This window comes from Heterodontus francisci, chromosome 1 (assembly GCF_036365525.1).
Source record: "Heterodontus francisci isolate sHetFra1 chromosome 1, sHetFra1.hap1, whole genome shotgun sequence".
Lineage (NCBI taxonomy): Eukaryota > Metazoa > Chordata > Chondrichthyes > Heterodontiformes > Heterodontidae > Heterodontus > Heterodontus francisci.
The window spans coordinates 108,693,721-108,712,666 of NC_090371.1; the positions used below are offsets into that span (position 1 = coordinate 108,693,721).

Below are 18,946 nucleotides of genomic sequence, written 5' to 3' on the forward strand. Positions count from 1 at the left end.
AGTGCCTTAGCCATCCACTGCCACATTGGGCTGGATCACATCATGTCTATTGGCTTCGCTCTTCTTTTCCAAATCCGCACACTACTCATCCTGAAGGCTCTTTCTCTCCACTGCCAATCACTTCCTTAGACCATCCCCCTGCCTAGCTACTAGCAAGAAGTGTGAGGACCTCATGATTTCTTCTTCAACATGATAGAGACCATCCTTCAAGCTGCTCTCCTGACTCCTCCTTACCCTTACCAAAAATTTCAACATTTCTCTTGCCCCACTCCACCCTAGAGTGTTGAAGCGAATTGAAATGCTTCTAAGCTACCCGATCAGCAGAGACTGGAGATCAACCTGTTATTTTCCTGACCTATATAGCTCGGCTACTCACCAGCTAAATTGACAAAGCCATAAAGTAAGCTGCTGACAATATCTGAGAGATAATTACAGATTACAAATCACTGAATGAAACACTCAGAGCACCATAGCATGATGGGTTATGCTCACGATCCTGCAAAACGCTACCTTCCTGATCACTGACACAGCATAGTGGGGGGGAAATATTTCCCCACCCTCCTCCCAGAATGAAGGCGGAAGCAATAAAGCTTTATTCTTGGGCTACTTCCATGCATCCTTTGAAGGCTATTTTGGACCTGCATCAATGAAGGTCAGGGGGCAGATTGCTAGCCCTTCCCCTCACCTGCAATTGAGGCAGGGCTCAAGGAGACTGGAGGAAAAAGGTGGACAAAAAGAATTACTTGTAGCTGGAGTGATTTTCACCCTCACATAAAGCCTCATTTAACAGCCAAACTTTGGAAGAAAATTACTTCGGAAGAAAATTAACAGCCTGTTTTAATCCATTATCAAAAGCTCAACAGCATTCCCACCATGCTTGACACATATTCAGAACACGATAGTAACTAATCTGGCAACTGTTGGAGTAAAAAAACTCTCTTACACATAATTTTAGTTTGAGAAGTAACACTCACTTTGCTAAATATGGAACTTGTACATTTCTAACATTTTACTGTCTTTAAATCACAACTGATATAAAAAGAAAAACATTCTGAAATGCATCACATCCTTAAAAATGTACTTTTACTTCTTACACCCTGTCTCTGGCACAGAATTACTCAAGTTTCTTCCAAACAGGCAAGAATCCCTTTTGCCTTTATTATAGAAAATAAAGTCCAGAAATTATGTCTTGGAAATATATTTGGCTTTTGCATTTTAATGTTGCACAATGTAATTTCTAGGTTTCTATGTTTCTGGACAGATAAATGCAATCAGGTCTTTAAGAGCAACTGAAATGTTAATGAGCTTTATTTCACAAGCAGTTGCTGACCACAATCATTAGTTTTCTGTTTATTGCATCACCTCAACAATGACAATGCAGGACATTAGTGCTGGACATATATTAAGCATGTTAGAAATTTTATCCCTCCTTTTCCTGACATAGCTATTCGTTCTGATTGGCATCAATTTTTGTTCATATTTTATAGACACTGAAACCCAATTGCATGCAATCCTGATTAATACTAAAATGCATAGATCTTCAATGTATAGACTACTTGAATAGTCAGAAACAGATTGGAAAGGGAATCATTGGAAGTTTGTAATTAGGGTGTCTCAGTAATAGAGTGTTAGAAGTGTCAGATCAAATGCAGTTCCAGTCTCCAACTCTCAACCTGACCCGTGCTGATTAGGTTAGTCGCTGTGCAAACTTGGCGCCTTCCCAGCAGGTGGTGGAAAAATCAACAGGGCGGGTAGTGGCAGTCCCTGCTACCTCCTGAGAGTGGGGCGCATGGGGCATTGGCAACTGCCTATCCATCACCCTCACAGAAGAATCTACCCCAGGTGGACAAAAGAGGGGAATAACTTACATGAAGGAAACTTAAAATAGAAAAATAGAAGTGTGAAGAACACATTCTGATGTGAATTTAAGTATATTACTAGACACAGTGTATAAGACTTTTACTTTGTGATTAGAACTTGCATGCAAATATCCAAAGCTTACCTAGTAATTAAAACAGCATTATCATGATGAGCAATCCCATTTTCTGGAATGGTGTTTCCATCATTTTGGTGAGAAAGAATGGATTTCTGCCATTTACAGAAGCTGTCCAAGGACTTGTCTGCATGATGATTTATCTCCAAGTTTGGCTACAATGCAACAAGTATACCAGAGAAATCCAAACACATTACTGAAGAACCAGTTTTTCTTCAAAGAATAAAAATGAAGATGATAATTAGTAGGGGAAGTTATCTTTTTAATTTTTTTTGAAAAAGTACCCTTTATTTCATGTAACAATTTTCTATTTTGACATTTTTAGATGTCTGACTTCAGCCCAACAGTTCATTAAACACACCAAGGCAAGAAGTACTTCTGACTTAAGCACATTCTTGTTGAAAGCATTTACAATGTCGCTACATGTAGGACCAGAGTATTTCTTCCTCAGTATTTTTCCAGTAACAGAATTTCCTTTCAATTTGTGTAAAACAATTAAAAAGTAACCATGAAAGAAAATAGCCATTTTTGATTCTTTATCTTACCTGATCTTCAGTAAGAACAATCAGACGAGTGACTATTATGTTCACAACATTTCCTAGACTGGAATCACGGTAAAGTTTGGCAACCTGACCTCCAGAAAATAAGAAAAGACACAAAGTCAGACAAAAGTAAAATTCCTCTTTCTGTTGCTGCTTTTATTCTGACAACTTCACATTGACAGCAATATCATAATTAAATGCAGCTTCACGGGTAATCCTACTCTCAGTGGAGAGAACATATCAGGAATTTGAACATATAATTTAATAGGCAGAAAGTCAGGGGAGAGCATGCCTCAATTCCTGAATTGTGCTCTCAGCTGAGAGGACACCCTGCCAAGAACATGATGTTATAAAATTATTCTTCATATCTTAGAACTAGTATCTAAAATCTTTCTGTTTAAAGTAGCCATTACCTTAAATTTGCATGTTGTTACAAATCTGTTTCTTTTATATTTCTATAATTATAGATGAACAAAGACTGTTGAAAATAGATTTTTATTGCAATAGTCATCAGGCTGGATTTTATAAGGCCCCCGACGTCGGGGGTCGTGGCTGCAGGGCCAGGAGAATCCTTCCAGCAGAGGCCTGGAATGCTCCCCGATGCTGGGAAGGCCCTGCCCCACTTTACTGGCGGCGGTGAGGCCTCGGAGCGCCACCCAACCACCAACCCCACCCCCCCCCCACCGCCATTCAGCAAAAAAAAACTAATTTGCATATGTTAATACATTTTAATGAATACATAATAACCTACCTTTCCATGACGGCCATCCAATGCCAATATTCCAGCCGGTGGCCGGAAGGCCCGCGCCTTTGGATCTCCATTGGGAGATCCGAGGCGGAACACTGGTGGAGAGGGAGGAGGATTGCAGTTTTTGGGGGGGCGGGGAGAGAAGCGACAAACACAATCGCGATTGGCTGAGGGGATGGGGGGAAAGGGTTGGAGGTTACAGTTAAGAAAGTTCGGGGGGGGAAAGGTCTTGATCGGAAATTTACTTTTTCGGAGGGGAAAGACAAATAATAAACTTATTATTCATTGGGGGTTGGGAGAGGGGATTGAAAATGTAAATAAAGCTTTATTGATATTTGTTGGAAAACCAGTATCTTTAAACTTTAAAATGCAACGGAAGGGCTTGAAGCCCTTTAAAAATGGCACTGGCGCCTGTGCGCGTTGGTACCGGACGCCATTGCCAGGGACGGAGCGGCTGCCCCCTCTACTTCATCGGGGGCAGTCGTTCTGCCCCCTCCATGTAAATGAGCCGCCATGCAGCTGCATGTGCGCCGCACATTTTTTGATGCTCGCCACCAAGATCAGAGGCGAGCTTACAAAATTCAGCCCATTGTGTCAGTTTCCACATTCTTCAAGTAGCTATCATTCATTGATGATTGCTAAATAAACTAAATGACCCAAATACATTCTTCCAAAGCAATATTCTTATTTGTTCTCTATTTACTGCAGTGTGACATAAACGAATAAATAGACTGGAATGTTAGACATGATTAGCTGTTAGAAACTTTGGGGGAAATTGCGAGTGGGCAATTAAAATGGAATTTGTCCACCGTGTTCATGGCCTGATCTGTCCAATGGCAATTTTAAACTGCAGGCAGCAAGCACGCCCACCCAAAGCCAGAAGGGTCTTTCTTTAAATATGCAATTGGGCTTTGATGACATAATCAGGGCTCACCTGCAATATTAACCTCAAGCTTAAAAGGGAGAGCAATATCCCAGGAAGTGGATCCCAGAGTCAGAAGAGGCCCAGAAAGGCAAGATTTTTAACAAAAAAAGGTCTCCTTGTGTCCAAGAGGAACAAGAGTACTCCTTCAGGCACCAGAAGGAAACCATGGGCTTCCCCTGCCCCAGGCTTCACTTCCCCTCTCCCAACCGTGATCACTGTTGGACCGACCCCCAATTAACACTTACCTTACTGCCTAGGACCACACTCCCTTTGGTTCCCAGCAGTGGCCTCCTGCTGCCTGATTTTTACAGCTGGGCACCCACTTCCCACTGACATCCATGCCATTTTGGTTGGGAAGTCAGCCAAAATAATGTTATTGAGACTAAACAAAAAGTGCTGGAAATACTCAGCAGGTTTGGCAGGTTCTGTGGAGAGAGAAGCAAAGTTAGCATTTCAGGTCTGTGACCTTTCGTCAGAACTGGCAACGGTTAGAAAAGAATTAGGTTTTAAGCAAGTGAAGGGGAGGGGAGTGGGGGAGAGAACAAAGGGGAAGGTGTTTGATAGGGCAGAGGGAGATTAAATAACAAAGCTGTCCTGGGACAAAGGCAAAGAGTGTGTTCATGCTTGTGGTGAAAGACAAAGCATTAGTCCAGAGAGAGTGTTAATAGCAGAATAATGAGCAGCTACAAGTCGACATGAAAAGCAGTTACATGGTTAAAAAATAAAATATGAAAAAAAGGCCAGTCATGCTCTGAAGTTATTGAACTCAATGTTCAGTCTGCAAGGCTGGAGAGTGCCTAATTGAAAGATCAGGTGCTGCTCCTCGAACTTGCGTTAATGTTCACTGGAACACTGGAGCAGGCTAAAGACAGAAATGTTGGCATGAGAACAGGGGTGTGTGTTGAAATGGCAAGCAACTGAAAGCCCAGGGTCATGCTTTCGGACTGAGTGGAGATGTTCAGCAAAGCGGTCACCCAATCTGCGTTTGGTCTCTCCAATGTAGAGCAGTGAATACAGGATGCTGAATTGAAAGAATTACAAGTAAATTGCTGCTTTGCCTGAAAGGAATGTTTGAGGCCTTGGATAGTGAGGAGAGAAGAGGTAAAAGGGCAGTTATTACACCTCCTGGGATTACTTAGGAAGGTGCCGTGGGAAGGGGACAAAGTGTCACGGGTAACGGAGGAGTGGACCAGGGTGTCACAGAGGGAACGATCCCTTCAGAATGCTGACAGGGGAGGGGAGGAGAAGATGCGTTTGGTGGTGGTATTACGCTGGACGTGGTAGAAATGGCAGAGGAAGATCCTCTGGATGTGCAGGCTGTTGGGGTGGAAAGTGAGGACAAGGGGAACCCTGTTGCAGTTCTGGGAGGGAGGGGAAAGCATGAGGGAATAAGTGTGGGAAATGGGCTGGACACAGTTGAGGACCCTGTCAACCACATTTGGGGGGAATCCTTGGTTGAGGAAAGAGGAAAACATATCAGAGGCGCTGTTGTGGAAGGTTGCATCATCAGAGCAGATGCGTCGGAGACGGAGACACTGGGAGAATGTAATAGAGTCCTTACAAGAGGCAGGGTGTGAAGAAGTGTAGTCAAGGTAGCTGTGGGAGTCAGTCAGCATTCCGAAGGGATCGTTCCCTCTGCGACACCCTGGTCCACTCCTCCATTACCCCCGACACCTCGTCCCCTTCCCACGGCACCTTCCTATGCAATCTTAGGGGGTGTAATACCTGCCTTTTTACCTCCTCTCTCCTCACTATCCAAGGCTTCAAACACTCCTTTCAGGTGAAGCAGCGATTGACTTGTACTTCGTTCAATTTAGAATATTGTATTCACTGCTCACAATGTGGTCTCCTCTACATTGGGGAGACCAAACACAGGTTGGGTAACCGCTTTGCTGAACACCTCCGTTCAGTCCAAAAGTATGATCCCGAGCTTCCGGTTGCTTGCCATTTCAACACTCCCCCCTGTTCTCATGCCAACATTTCTGTCTTTAGCCTGCTCCAGTGTTCCAGTGAACATCAACGCAGGCTCGAGGAGCAGCACCTGATCTTTCAATTAGGCACTTTACAGCCTTGCGGACTGAACATTGAGTTCAATAACTTCATAGCATGACTGGCTCTTTTTTCATATTTTATTTTTTAACCATGCTTTTCATGTAGTCAGAGCTGCTCATTATTCCACTATTAACACTCTCTCTGGACTAATGCTTTGTCTTTCACCACAAGCATTAACACACTCTTTGCCTTTGTCCCAGGACAGCTCTGTTATTTAATCTCTCCTGCCCTATCAAACACCTTCCCCTTTGTTCTCACCCCCACTCCCCTCCCCTTCACTTGCTTAAAACCTAATTCTTTTCTAACTTTTGCCAGTTCTGATGAAAGGTCACTGACCTGAAATGCTAACTTTGCATCTCTCTCCACAGACGCTGCCAGACCTGCTGAGTATTTCCAGCACTTATTGTTTTGTTTCAGATTTCCAGTATCTTCAGTATTTTGCTTTTATCTTAACATGTTATTGAGACCTGGCTGTTAAAATTGGTTGATCTCCCTACTGCCATTCCCCACTTGGCCACATGCCTGTTGGTTAAATATGGGTTTGTTTCTTCAAATTGCAAGTGTGTAATCTCAACTGTGTTATCTGAGAAAGGTGCTGATTGGAAGGGAGATGCATCTCACATGAAGTGAAGGAATATTCAATGGTCAATCAGTGCACAAGCACACTTGTGGAGCTCCTAGTGGCTGGTTATAGAACAATAAACAAGTTGGCTGTCTGTCCACTAATTTAAACAAAGTGAGGTCTGGGAAAAGAATGCTCAAACAGCAAAAGAAAACTTTAAAAATTCAATATAAAAAGATGAAAAATGAAGGTTAACAAAAAAGGCATGGACTGACAATGTAAAAATAAAAGGCACTCTGCAAATAGAAGGGCTAACGTCGTGATTGTGGGCTTCTATTATAGAGCCTCCCCGACTGAGAGCACATGTTAGAAGAACACAAGTACACTCACTCTCCACGACTGTCCACCTATTCATTTTAATGGACAAAAGTCATGGGAAGCATTCATGCTATTTCCTCATACGCCATGGGATGAGGCTCCACTCGGGAATCTGGATTTTAAAGTCAACCACTAGAACAGATGACTGTTGAGAAACAGCAAGAACTAACTAAAACCCAATCTTATAGAGACAATTTTGAAAAATCCTGACTAAACTTTAAATATAACCATAGAAAAAAACAATTATATAGTAAAAAATAATGTGTGTGTCACTCCCAAAATAAATTGCTGTCAATACCAGGAGAAAGCAACCTGAGGTGCAATAATGGAGAAGCTTAATAGGTTAGCCTGATCCTGGGAAAGACTATATGCTTGTACAAGTCTAGTAAAGTGTCTAATTCTAAAGTGAAAGTGCCCCATCATTATTCTACCCCTGCTTAGATAATGCACTTATATTGCAGATTGAACAAATGAAAAACTGGAGAAATGAATGTGACTGAGAGCTGGTAAATCCCCTGGACATGACGGCCTACATCTTAGGGTTCTGCAGAGATAGTGGATGCACTGGTTGTGATCTTCCAAAATTCCTTAGGTTCTCAAATGGTCCCAGCAAATTGGAAGGTAGAAAATTTAACTCTGCTATTCAAGAAAGGAGGAAGAGAGAAAACAGGGAACAATAGGCCAGTTAGCATGACATCAGTTGAAGGAAATGGTAATAGGACATTTAGAAAATCATAATATGATTAGACAAAGTCAGCATGGTTTTATGAAAGAGAAATCCTGTTTGATAAATCTATTAGAGTTTTTGAGGATGTAATTAGCCAGGTAGATAAAGGGGAACCAATGGATGTTGTATATTTGGATTTTCAAAAGGCCTTTCATAAGGTGGCACACAAAAGGTTGTTGCACAAGATAAGGGATCATGGGGTTTGGGGTATTATATCACCATGGATAGAGAGCTGGTAAAGGACAGAAAAGAGACAGTAGGAATGAACAGGTCATTTCCAGGTTGGCAGGCTGTTACTAGTGGGTGCTGCAAGGATCAGTATTAGGGCCTCAGCTTTTTACAATCAATATTAATTGCTTAGATGAGGGGACCGAGTATAATGTATCGGAGTTTTCTGATGAGAAAAAGCATGCTGTAAGGAAGACACATAGGGCTGGATTTTTCAGTGGGCTTCGGTGTCCCAAGCCGCCACTTGCTGGTAGTGAGACCAGTCGCACAATCTTCTGGGAGGGGGCCCCAAACTGGCTGCCTCTGCACTTGCTGTCCTTAACTCTCGAGGCTACAGGCCCAATCAGAGGGCTGGAAGCTCTGGAGCCTCAGCAGCCCCACCAAGAGAGGTGGATGCTGCTGAGAAAAGTGAGGGACCGGGAGGGCGTCTTAACATGGAGGCACCCTTGGAGGTGTGGATGCAAATAAAAAATTATCAGAGCCGAAGCCATTAGGCCCCTTGGAGCAGAGGAGAAGCAATCTAGCAGAATTGTTTGGGCTGTGAGTGCAGCCTTTCCGGCCTGCAGCCCAGTCATTGGGCCATTGAGCCTCTGGCTTTGATCAACCCCCAGCCTGCCACAGGGAGGCTGCCTCCATTGAGCTGGCAGCCTCCACATATGGCGGACGGCTGCTCTGTTGGTGGCAAAATGTTGGTGAGGCTGAAAAATCATCCCTAATTTGGGCCTTTATAAAGTTAATTGCTGCCTGCCTCCATGGAGTGGGCAGCCGATCTGCTTCCCAGCCCACCTTGGGAAAGTTCCCCAGCAGCGGGAATGCGTAGAGGAGCCATCCTGATGTGGCTCCCCTCCACTATTTTCCTGGCTCCCCCTGCCCCCCCCCCCACCTCCAAGATTGCCACGATGGGCTAAGTCAGCCCATAGAGTCTGCAAAGGGATATAAATAGGTTAAGTGAGTGAGCAAGAAGGTGGCAGAAGGAAGATAATTTCAGAAATGTGAGGTTATTTATTCACTTTGGTAGGAAGAATGGAAAAACAGAATATTTTTAAATGGTGAGAAACTATAAAATGTTGGTATTCAGAGGGATTTGTGCATCCTTGTCCAAGAAACACAAAAAGTTAACATGCAGGTACAGTAAGTAATTCGGGGGGGCAAATGGTATATTGGCTATTATCGCAAGCGTTTGAAGTACAAGGGTAAGGAAGTCTTTCTGCGTTTGTCCAGGGCTTTGGTGATGCCACACCTAGAGTACTGTGTATAATTTTGGTCCCTATAACTAAGGAAGGATATCGTTGCCTTGGAGGGGATGCAATGAAGGTTCATTTAATGGAGACATTGAGTATAATGGGCCTATAGTGTCTAGAATTTAGAAGAATAAGAGGTGATCTCATTGAAACATATAAGATTTTGAGAAGGCTTGACAGGGTAGGTGCTGAGATGTTTTTACCCCTGTCTGGAGAGTCTAGAACTAGGGAACATAGTCTCAGGATAAGGGGATAGCCATTTCAGACTGAGATGAGGAGAAATTTCTTCACTCAGAGGTTTGTGAATCTTTGGAATTCCTATCCCCGAAGACTATGGATACTTGGTCATTCAATATATTCAAAGTTGAGTGTGACAGAATTTTGGACTCTAAAGGAATCAAGGGAAATGTGGATCGGGTGGGAAAGCGGAGTTGAAGTAGAAGATCAGCTATGATTATATTAAATAGTGAAGCAGGCTCGAGTGGCCATATGGCCTACTCCTGCTCCTATTTCATATGGTATTACGCTCTTAAAAACAATACACGAGGGTTCCTAATATTCATAAAATTCTTCAGTTATATTCTCATGGTTGGCAATATAGGCAGAATTATTGTCTTGTAACTCAATTACTGCCATCTATTATCTTCACTCTCTCTCTAATAAATACAGACAGGGAAATACATCCTTTTACAAATGCTAGATTATTGGGGTTGATAAAAGGAGTTAATTTTGACCCTGTCCACCTGGCAGAAGCCAATGGATAAGGCAGTTAAAATGCCCAGGTGACTTACTAAGCTATTTCCCTGCTGCTTCACGCCGATCATGATTTTGACCTGCTTATTGGGCCTCGACTGCAGTTTTTACTCTAGCTTGATCAGAAAAGCCACTGCAATTTTCTTTCCAGGTAAAGACACCGAGGAGTGGATCTGGGACCAGATAAGGTGATTTAAGGGAAGTTATTTTACTTTCCTTTGGAGGCCAGGACCTGAATTTTAAACCGGATGTCGGGATGAAAAGCGGACCCTGACCCCACACTTGCTGCCTGGAGGCCGGCCTCAGCGGTTTTATCGCAGGCGGGCTTATTAGCCGCCTGCTGGCCTGCCATCCAATTAAGGATGGTGGGCAGGCTGCTGATGCTGCCGGCCCAATCAGAGAGCTGGCAGCTTTGAAGCCTCAGCCATGTCACTGGGAGAGGTGGTCGCTGCTGAAGCATACCAGGTCATTAAAATAAAAATGAAAAAATTCAGGAGGCTGAGGGTCAGAGAGGAAACCCCTCCAGGGAGATCATTGGGGCTGGTGGGGGCGGAGAGGGAGGGTGCTGCCTTCCCTGCCCACGGCCCTCTCTTGGGGCCATTGAGCCAGGCCACCCAGCCTGCCACAGGGAGGCCATCTCTATTTAGCTAGTGGCATCCCCACTCAGCAGGGATCACTCCACATTGGCAAAATGCCGGTAGCCCCATAAAATGTCCTCTAATTGAGCCTTTAATTATGCTAATTGGCTATCTTCCTCCTTGGAGTGGACAGTCTCTCTGCATCTGGTCCCGTCACTGGGAAAATGCCCCAGCATTGGGACCACGTCGAGGAGCCATCCTGACGCAGCATCCAGCAATTATACTGGTTTGCTGCCTCCCAGCCCACAACCCAGAGGCTGGTAAAATTCTGCCCCAGGATTGCTCGTCCGGGCCTCACATTGAATATTTAGGCCTCTTCTGCTCTATGTTTCTCACTCACAAGACCCTCCTGAAACGCCCTCCCTGTGACTTATCTTCTCAAAGACAAGTCTCCCATTGGTGCTAAGCCAGTGGCCTCCTGGCATCCAAACTTTTGTTCCCCTGCCTGCCAGCCAGCAGGAGCCTCCCACTCATTTTGGGCAGGCAGCATGCAGATGAGGCCCCCACACAACTGAACCATGCTCCCAGTTGAAAGTCCCCTTTAAGTGTTTCTGCTTATGTCATTTTAGAGAACAATGTCTTAGAATTACACTGTGCAATAAAAGATACACATGCTTAATGTGTTCATTTGAAATTCCACTCTGTATTTTAGTGCAGGTGATAGTTCAATCATATTAAATGGGTTAATACCTCTGTTAAAATAGCAGATAGAAGAATTTTAGACAACACTTATTCAAAGCCAAGAAAACAGATTCAACAAATATTTATCATTTTAAAATACAAAGGGATAAAACTTACAATATTCATTACAGATAAGATATAATGTTCGATATCCTTACGACCATGATATCCCACCATCATTTTGTCTGCCACTACAAGAGTTTCCACAAAGCGTTCAAGGCTTACTGATCTCTTTTGTCGATGGGGATTGGTTGCAGTTTTGTTATTTGGCAATGAGGTTGGAAAGGCCAAGGGATCGTTTAACCACCAAGGCTTTCTTCTTCCTGTGCGGTCTTCTAGGAGTAAAGATAATCAACCATGTTAGCTGGGTTAGTAGTTTAGCATTTTATAATCCAGCTGCTTTTAAATGTGGAGTTTCACTTTCAGGAATTTAAACAATCACTAATTAAAGGGCAAGAAAACTTAGGGAGAACATCTTTGGTCAAATTTTTTTGGAAAAAAAAGCTCAAAATTTCTTCATGCCCATTTTCTTGTAGGCAATGAAGCCTTCAAGTGGGTCTCCCTTTTTGCTATACTGTTCATGTTGCATCACAGATTTGAGCCATGTCCATACATTCCAAACCAGCTTCAACTTCAGACCAGCTTGAAAGCTGCTCAGTAGCTGGCTGGAGGAGCCAGTTCCCCACATTTCCTTCTTAGTACAGTTGGCCATCTGCCTTATACAGTGGACCCCACCAAGACTAGCAAGGGATTGAAACATAAAAAGGCAAAATAGTTCCACAAAGAATGCTTTTCATAGTTAGGAATGGTAAAAATATGTAGCACAAAAGCACTTTTAGTCTTAGAATATCCCAAAATGCTTTACAACCAATCCATAATTTTTTGAAGTGTAGTCATTTTGCATTTTTGCATTTGTAGTCATTTTTGAAGTGTAGGCAATTTGTGGTCAGCAAGATTCCACAAACACCAACATTCAGATGCATCACCAATGAATCTGACTTGTTTGTGTTGGTTGAAGGAAGAATGTTGCCCAGGATATGGAGAGAAATTTCAGGTTTTCATGAAGAAGTGCCATGGAATCTTTTGCATCCACCTGAACAGGCAGACAGGGCTTCAGTTTAACATCTCATCTTATCCCTTATAGACAATATATGGCAACATAAGGGACACATTAATTTCACATTATTCCTAAAAAATAAATGTGTCATAGATTGTACCCACATCACCCTCGATCCTTACCACAACCTATGTCAAGGAGAAAAGGATTCCACTATCTCAGTGACCACATCATTTGTGACCAGCAGCACCACACCATTCTAGTGAATACTTACTTCTCTGGGAGTTGTCACTATGTGGGCACAGTACCAAATGTGCTATTGCCCATTGTACCCAACCACTGGAGTCAAATTTCACACTCTTTATCTCTTGTGCTGTTGCTGGGGCATTCTGACCCTGTGACCTTCTGACATATGTGGAAGCATCAACAAGAGGCTTTTGAGAGCACAAGCTATCCCAAAAGAGAGCATCTTCGCACATGCCCATTCTTGCCATGCTCTAATGAAAATATTGGGAATGGAAACCAGACTTAATGAGACAATGAGATCAGTGAAACCCTGCCTCAAAGTTGTCCTTAACTGATTGCTAAAACTGTCAAAGCAGAAAAAGATAGGCCTCTCCAGTCTGGCGCTTGAGGCCTCTTAAGCAACAGTCACAGCAACAATGCCAGAAACACGGATTTTTCTGACAGCTTGGCACACGAGGGCGTAATTAAAAGAGTGCTTTCATGTGAAGGTTGGCAATGAGAGGCACCAAACTACTTCACTGACATTGCTGCTAAGCAGTTCAAGCACTTTAGCAGAGTAGGAGAGGGAGATCATTGTTATAGAGAAACATGCTTAGTACACTACATTCTAGGAAGGTGACTGGCTCCCCTTTTCGTGCTTACAGTCATATAATTTTTTTCCTGCACTAAGTGCCTATATACAAGAGGATCATGTTCACACTCACTGTCCTGTCCACCTATGCTCCTATGTCATTGTGTAGGTCTCCTTGGGACCTGCATTGTTTTGTGATAAGCAGGGCCTCCATCCTCTGGCTGACTCCATCCAGCAACATTTTCACAGTTGCAAAGAACCTTGCGGCTCTCTACCCTCCTCACAGATATTTTAGATAAATCAAATTCCTTCACTGTGCCAAAAATGACACCTGACCCTTTAAACTGCCGCTGTCCTTTAAATCCTGCAGCAGTAAACTTTTTTCTGTCTGTTCAATAGACAAGCTTTCAATATTTTGATGTTTGGAGCTTGTGCAAAAACATTAAGAAGTGGTTGATCCAATTGAATACAATTTTGTATTTCGTATGAAGAGGGTTTTTGAACTTCAAACAGAAGTTTGAACCGGTCTATATCCCTTTGCAGCCTTTGCATCCTTCTCACAGCCTACTTCTCCACTAAGTTTTGTATCGCCAGAAAACCTGGTTAATATTACTCTCGGGCCCCTCATGTCAGTCATTGATATAGATTGTAACTGGACAGAAAGGTGAAGAGACGGGACAACAATTAGTGCTAGGTAGCATAGTGGTTAAGTTAAACTAGTAATCCAGAGATCTGGATGAATGATTCAGAGAAATGAGTTAAAAATACCACCACAGCAGCTGGGGAATTTAAATTCAGTTAATTAAATAAATCTGGAATTTTTAAATAAAACTAGTATCAGTAATGGTGACTGTGAAACTACCAGATTGTCACAAAACCCCATCTGGTTCATTAATGTCCTTAAGGGAAGCAAATCTGCCATCCTTCCCTGGTTTGGCCTTAATGTAACTCCAGACCCATAGCAATGTGCCTGACTCTTAACTGCCCTCTGAAATGGCCTAGCAAGCCACTCAGTTGTATCAAACCACTACAAGAAGGCATAAGAAAAATAAAACCAGAGAGACCACCTGGCATCGACCTAGGCACCGTACAAAACCAAGGCACAATCCTGCAAAGTCCTCCTCAATAATATCTGGGCACTTGTGCCAAAATTGGGAGGGCTGTCCCACAAATGAGTCAAGCAACAGCCTAACATAGTCATACTCAGAGAATGATACTTTTCAGCCAATATCCCAGACTCCTTCATCACCATCCCTGGGTATGCCCTGTCCCACCTGCAGGGCAAACCAGCCAGAAGTGGAGACGCTGTGGTTATACAGTTGGGAGGGAGTGGCCCTGGAAATTCTCAACATTAACTCCAGACCCCATGAAGTAGAACCACAGAATTATAGAAAAATTACAGCACAGAAGGAGACCATTCAGCCCATCGTGTCTGTGCCGATTGAAACAACTAATCTAATCTAATCCCATCTTGGAGCACCTGGTCCGTAGCCTTGCAGGTTACAGCACTTAAGGTGCATGTCCAGGTACCTTTTAAAAGAGTTGAGGGTTTCTGCCTCCACCACCGATCCTGGCAGTGAACTTCAGACACCCACCACCCTCTGGGTGAAAAAGTTTTTGTTCATGTCCCCTCCAATCCTTCTACCAATCACCTTAAATCTGTGCCCCTTGGTAATTGACCTCTCCGCTAAGGGAAACAGGTACTTCCTGTTTAGTCTATCTAGGCCCAAAGCATTTTGCTGGCCCATGTTGGCAAATAAACATGGGCAACCTTGAAGATTGTGCATTGAAGCAGGGCTTGTATAATCACACTACATTTATCTTCTCCATCTACAAATCTTTTTTTATTCGTTCATGGGATATGGGCATCGCTGGCCAAACCAGCATTTATTGCCCACCTCTAATTGCCCTCGAACTGAGTGGCTCGCTAGGCCATTTCAGAGAGCTTTTAAGAGTCAACCACATTGCTGTGGGATTGGAGTCATCTGTAGGCCAGACCAGGTAAGGACGGCAGATTTCCTTCTCTAAAGGACATTAGTGAACCAGATGGGTTTTTACAACAATCAACAATGGTTTCATGGTTACCATTAGACTAGCTTTTGTTTAAATTCCAGATTTATTAATTGAATTAATATTTCATCATCTGCTGTGATAGAATTTGAACCCAAGCCCCAAAGGACTAGCCTGGACCTCTGGATTGCTAGTCCAGTGACATTACCAGTACGTCAACACCTTCCCAAGTCGCATAACATCAGGTCAAATATGGTCAAGGAAACCTCCTGCTGATCACCACCTACTGCCCTCCCCTCAGTTGATGAATCAGAACTCCTCAATACTGAATACCACTTGAAATAAGCACTCAGGGTAGCAAGGGTACAGAATGTACTCGAGTTGGAGGACTTCAATGACTATCACAGGCAGAATCAGGAGAATTTATAATGGGGAATAGAGAAATGGCAGAGAAGCTAAATGATTACTTTGTGTCTGTCTTCACTAAGGAAGATACAAGAAATATCCCAGGATCAGCGATCCAAGGGATTAGGGGGAATGAGGAACTTGAAGGAAATTAGTATAAATAAGAAGGTAGTATTGGAGAAATTAATGGGGCTGAAGGTTGATAAGTCCCCAGCACCTTATATTCTACATCCCAGAGTGTTGAAAGAGGTAGCTATGGAGATTGTGGATGCATCAGTGATCATCTTTCAAAATTCTATAGATTCTGGAGCGGTTTCTGTAAATTGGAACATCGCAAATGTCACCCCACTATTTAAGAAGGGAGGGAGAGAGAAAACAGGGAATTACAGACTGTTCGCCTTACATCAGTTGTTGGGAAAATGCTATAATCTATTCCAAAGGATGTGATAAATGGACACTTGGATAATAATGATCTGATTGGGGATAGTCAACATGGATTTATGAATGGGAAATCATGTTTGACGAACCTGCTGGAGTTTTTTGAGGATATTACTAACAGAATTGATAAAGGGGAGTCAGTGGATGTGATAAAGGCTTTGGTTAAGTCCCCCACAGGAGGTTGGTTAGCAAAATTAAAGCACATTGGATAGAAGGTAATATACTGGCATGGATTAAGGATTGCTTAACAGGCAGAAAGCAGAGAGTAGGAATAAACGGGTCATTCTCATGTTGGCAGGCTGTGCCTAGTGGGGTGCCACAGGGATCATTGCTTAGGCCCCAGCTGTTCACAATATATATCAATGATTTGGATATGGGGACTAAATGTAGTATTTCCAAGTTCGCAGATGACACAAAACTAGGTGGGCATGTGTGTTGTGAGGAAGATGCAAAGTGGCTTCAAGGGGATTTGGACAGACTTAGTGAATGGGCAAGAACCTGGCAGTTGGAATATAATGTGGAAAAATGTGAGGTTATCCACTTTGGTAGGAGGAATAGATGTGCAGAGTATTTCTTAGATGGTAAGAGATTAGAAAGTGTAGATGTGCAACTGGACCTGGGTGCCCTTGTCAATAAGTCACTGAAAACTAACATGCAGGTGCAGCAAGCAATTAAGAAGGCTAATGGTATGTTAGTCTTTATCGCAAGAGGATTTGGGTACAGGAGTAGTGAAGTCTTGCTTCAATTGTATAGAACCTTGGTTAGACCGCTCCTGGAGGACTGTGTGCAATTTTGGTCTCCTTACCTTAGGAAGGATATTATTGCCATAGAGAGAGTGCAACGAAGGTTCACCAGACTTGTTCCCGGGATGGCAGAACTGTCCTATGAAGAGCAATTGGGGAAATTGGGCCTGTATTCTCTAGAGTTTCGAAAAATGAGAGGTAATCTCATTGAAACCTACAAAATACTTAAAGTTATAGACAGGGTAGATGCAGCTGAGATGTTTCCTCTGGTTGGGGAGTCTAGAACTAGGGGACACAATTTCAAAATAAAGGGGAAGCCACTTAGGACGGAGAGGAGAAGAAATTTCTTTACTGAGAGGGTTGTGGATCTTTGGAATTCTCTACCCCAGAGGGCATGCTCAGCCATTGAGTATGTTTAAAGCAGAGATTGGCAGATTTCTAAATATAAATGACAGAAGGGGATATGAGGATAATGTGGGAAAAAGGTATTGAAGTGGAAGATCATATTAAATGATGGGGCAGGCTTGATGGGCTGAATGGCCTACACCTACTCCTATGTTCCTATGACCAAGAGGGACTTGGTAGCACCACTACTGACCAAGTTGGGTGAGTCCTGAAGGATTGCTGCCAGACTAGGTCTGCAGCAAGTGCTGAGAGAAAGAACATAAGGGAAAAACCTACTATGACCTCATCCTCACCAGTCTACCTGTTGCAGATGCATCTGTCCCTGGCAGCATTGATAATAGTGACCACAGTATAGTCCTTGTGGAGATGAATACCCATCTTCACATTGAAGACACCATCCTTTGTGTTATGTGACACCACCACCATGTTAAATGGGATAGATTCAGAAGAGATCTGGTAGCTCAAAACTAGGCATCCATGTTGCACTGCAGCCCAGCAGCAGAATTGTATTCCACCGCAATCTGTAACCTCATGGCCTGGCATATCCTACACTCTACAATGATCATCAAGCCAGGAAACCAACACTGATTCAATAAAGAGTGTTGGAGACCATGCCAGGGGCAGCACCAGACGTACCTAAAAATGAGGTGCCAATCCGGTGAAGTTACAGCATAGGACTACATACCTGTTAAACAGAATCAAAGACATCCTTCATGACAATGGCTACCCTGGTCAGATTATTTCTCACTGTATATTGCTCAAGCTTATGAACGGGCCTAAGGCCATCATTTTCGGCCCTGTAAAGTGCCCAGTGTCCCCTCAATCTACCTTGCTGCAATTATACAGGGCCTTGGTGAGGTCACACCTGGAATATTGTGTGCAGTTTTGGTCTTCTTATCTGAGGAAGGATGTTCTTGCTATAGAGGGAGTGCAGCTAAGGTTTACGAGACTGATTCCTGGGATGGCAGGACTGACGTATGAGGAGAGATTGAGTCGGTTAGGATTATATTCACTGGAGTTCAGAAGAGTGAAGCAGGATCTCATAGAAACCCATAAAATTCTAACAGGAAGGATGGTCCCGATGGTGGGGGAGTCCAGAACCAGGGGTCATAGTCTAAGGATACGGGGTAAACCATTCAGGACTGAGATGAGGAGAAATTTCTTCACCCAGAGAGTGGTGAACCTGTGGAATTTGCTATCACAGAAAGCAGTTGAGGCCAAAACATTGTATGTTTTCAAGAAGGAGTTAGATATAGCTCTTGGGTTTAAAGGGATCAGTGGAAACAGATTACTGAGTTGGATGATCAGCCATGATCATAATGAATGGCAGAGAAGGCTCGAAGGACTGAATGGCCTACTCCTGCTCCTATTTTCTATATTTCTATGTAGATTACCCTGGAAGGGTAATGTATCCCAAAGCTTTGAGCAACAGGTAAAGCTAGCTATTTCACGCTGCTACTATGCAGTAGCAATACATGTGGTGTTCGCCACTTACAGGATGCTGCCGTCAAACCAAAAAGACATCCTGCCTATCACACAAACGAGGAATGTGATACATGAATTTCAATGCCAGTATGATGCTAAGTATACAGGCCGTATGTCC

At 43.3% G+C, this 18,946-nt stretch overlaps 1 protein-coding gene across 1 annotated transcript in view; it reads right to left on the bottom strand.

Annotated features, from left to right (window-relative positions):
- adamts6 (ADAM metallopeptidase with thrombospondin type 1 motif, 6) overlaps nt 1–18,946 on the bottom strand; it is a 362,517-nt gene that overhangs the window by 318,111 nt on the left and 25,460 nt on the right. The window contains exons 5-7 of the mRNA XM_068034178.1: nt 11,586–11,803; nt 2,539–2,622; nt 2,003–2,148 (exon numbers count right to left, since the gene is read on the bottom strand). Coding sequence (XP_067890279.1) covers nt 2,003–2,148; nt 2,539–2,622; nt 11,586–11,803 — 448 coding nt within the window. The remainder of the gene's footprint in view (nt 1–2,002; nt 2,149–2,538; nt 2,623–11,585; nt 11,804–18,946) is intronic.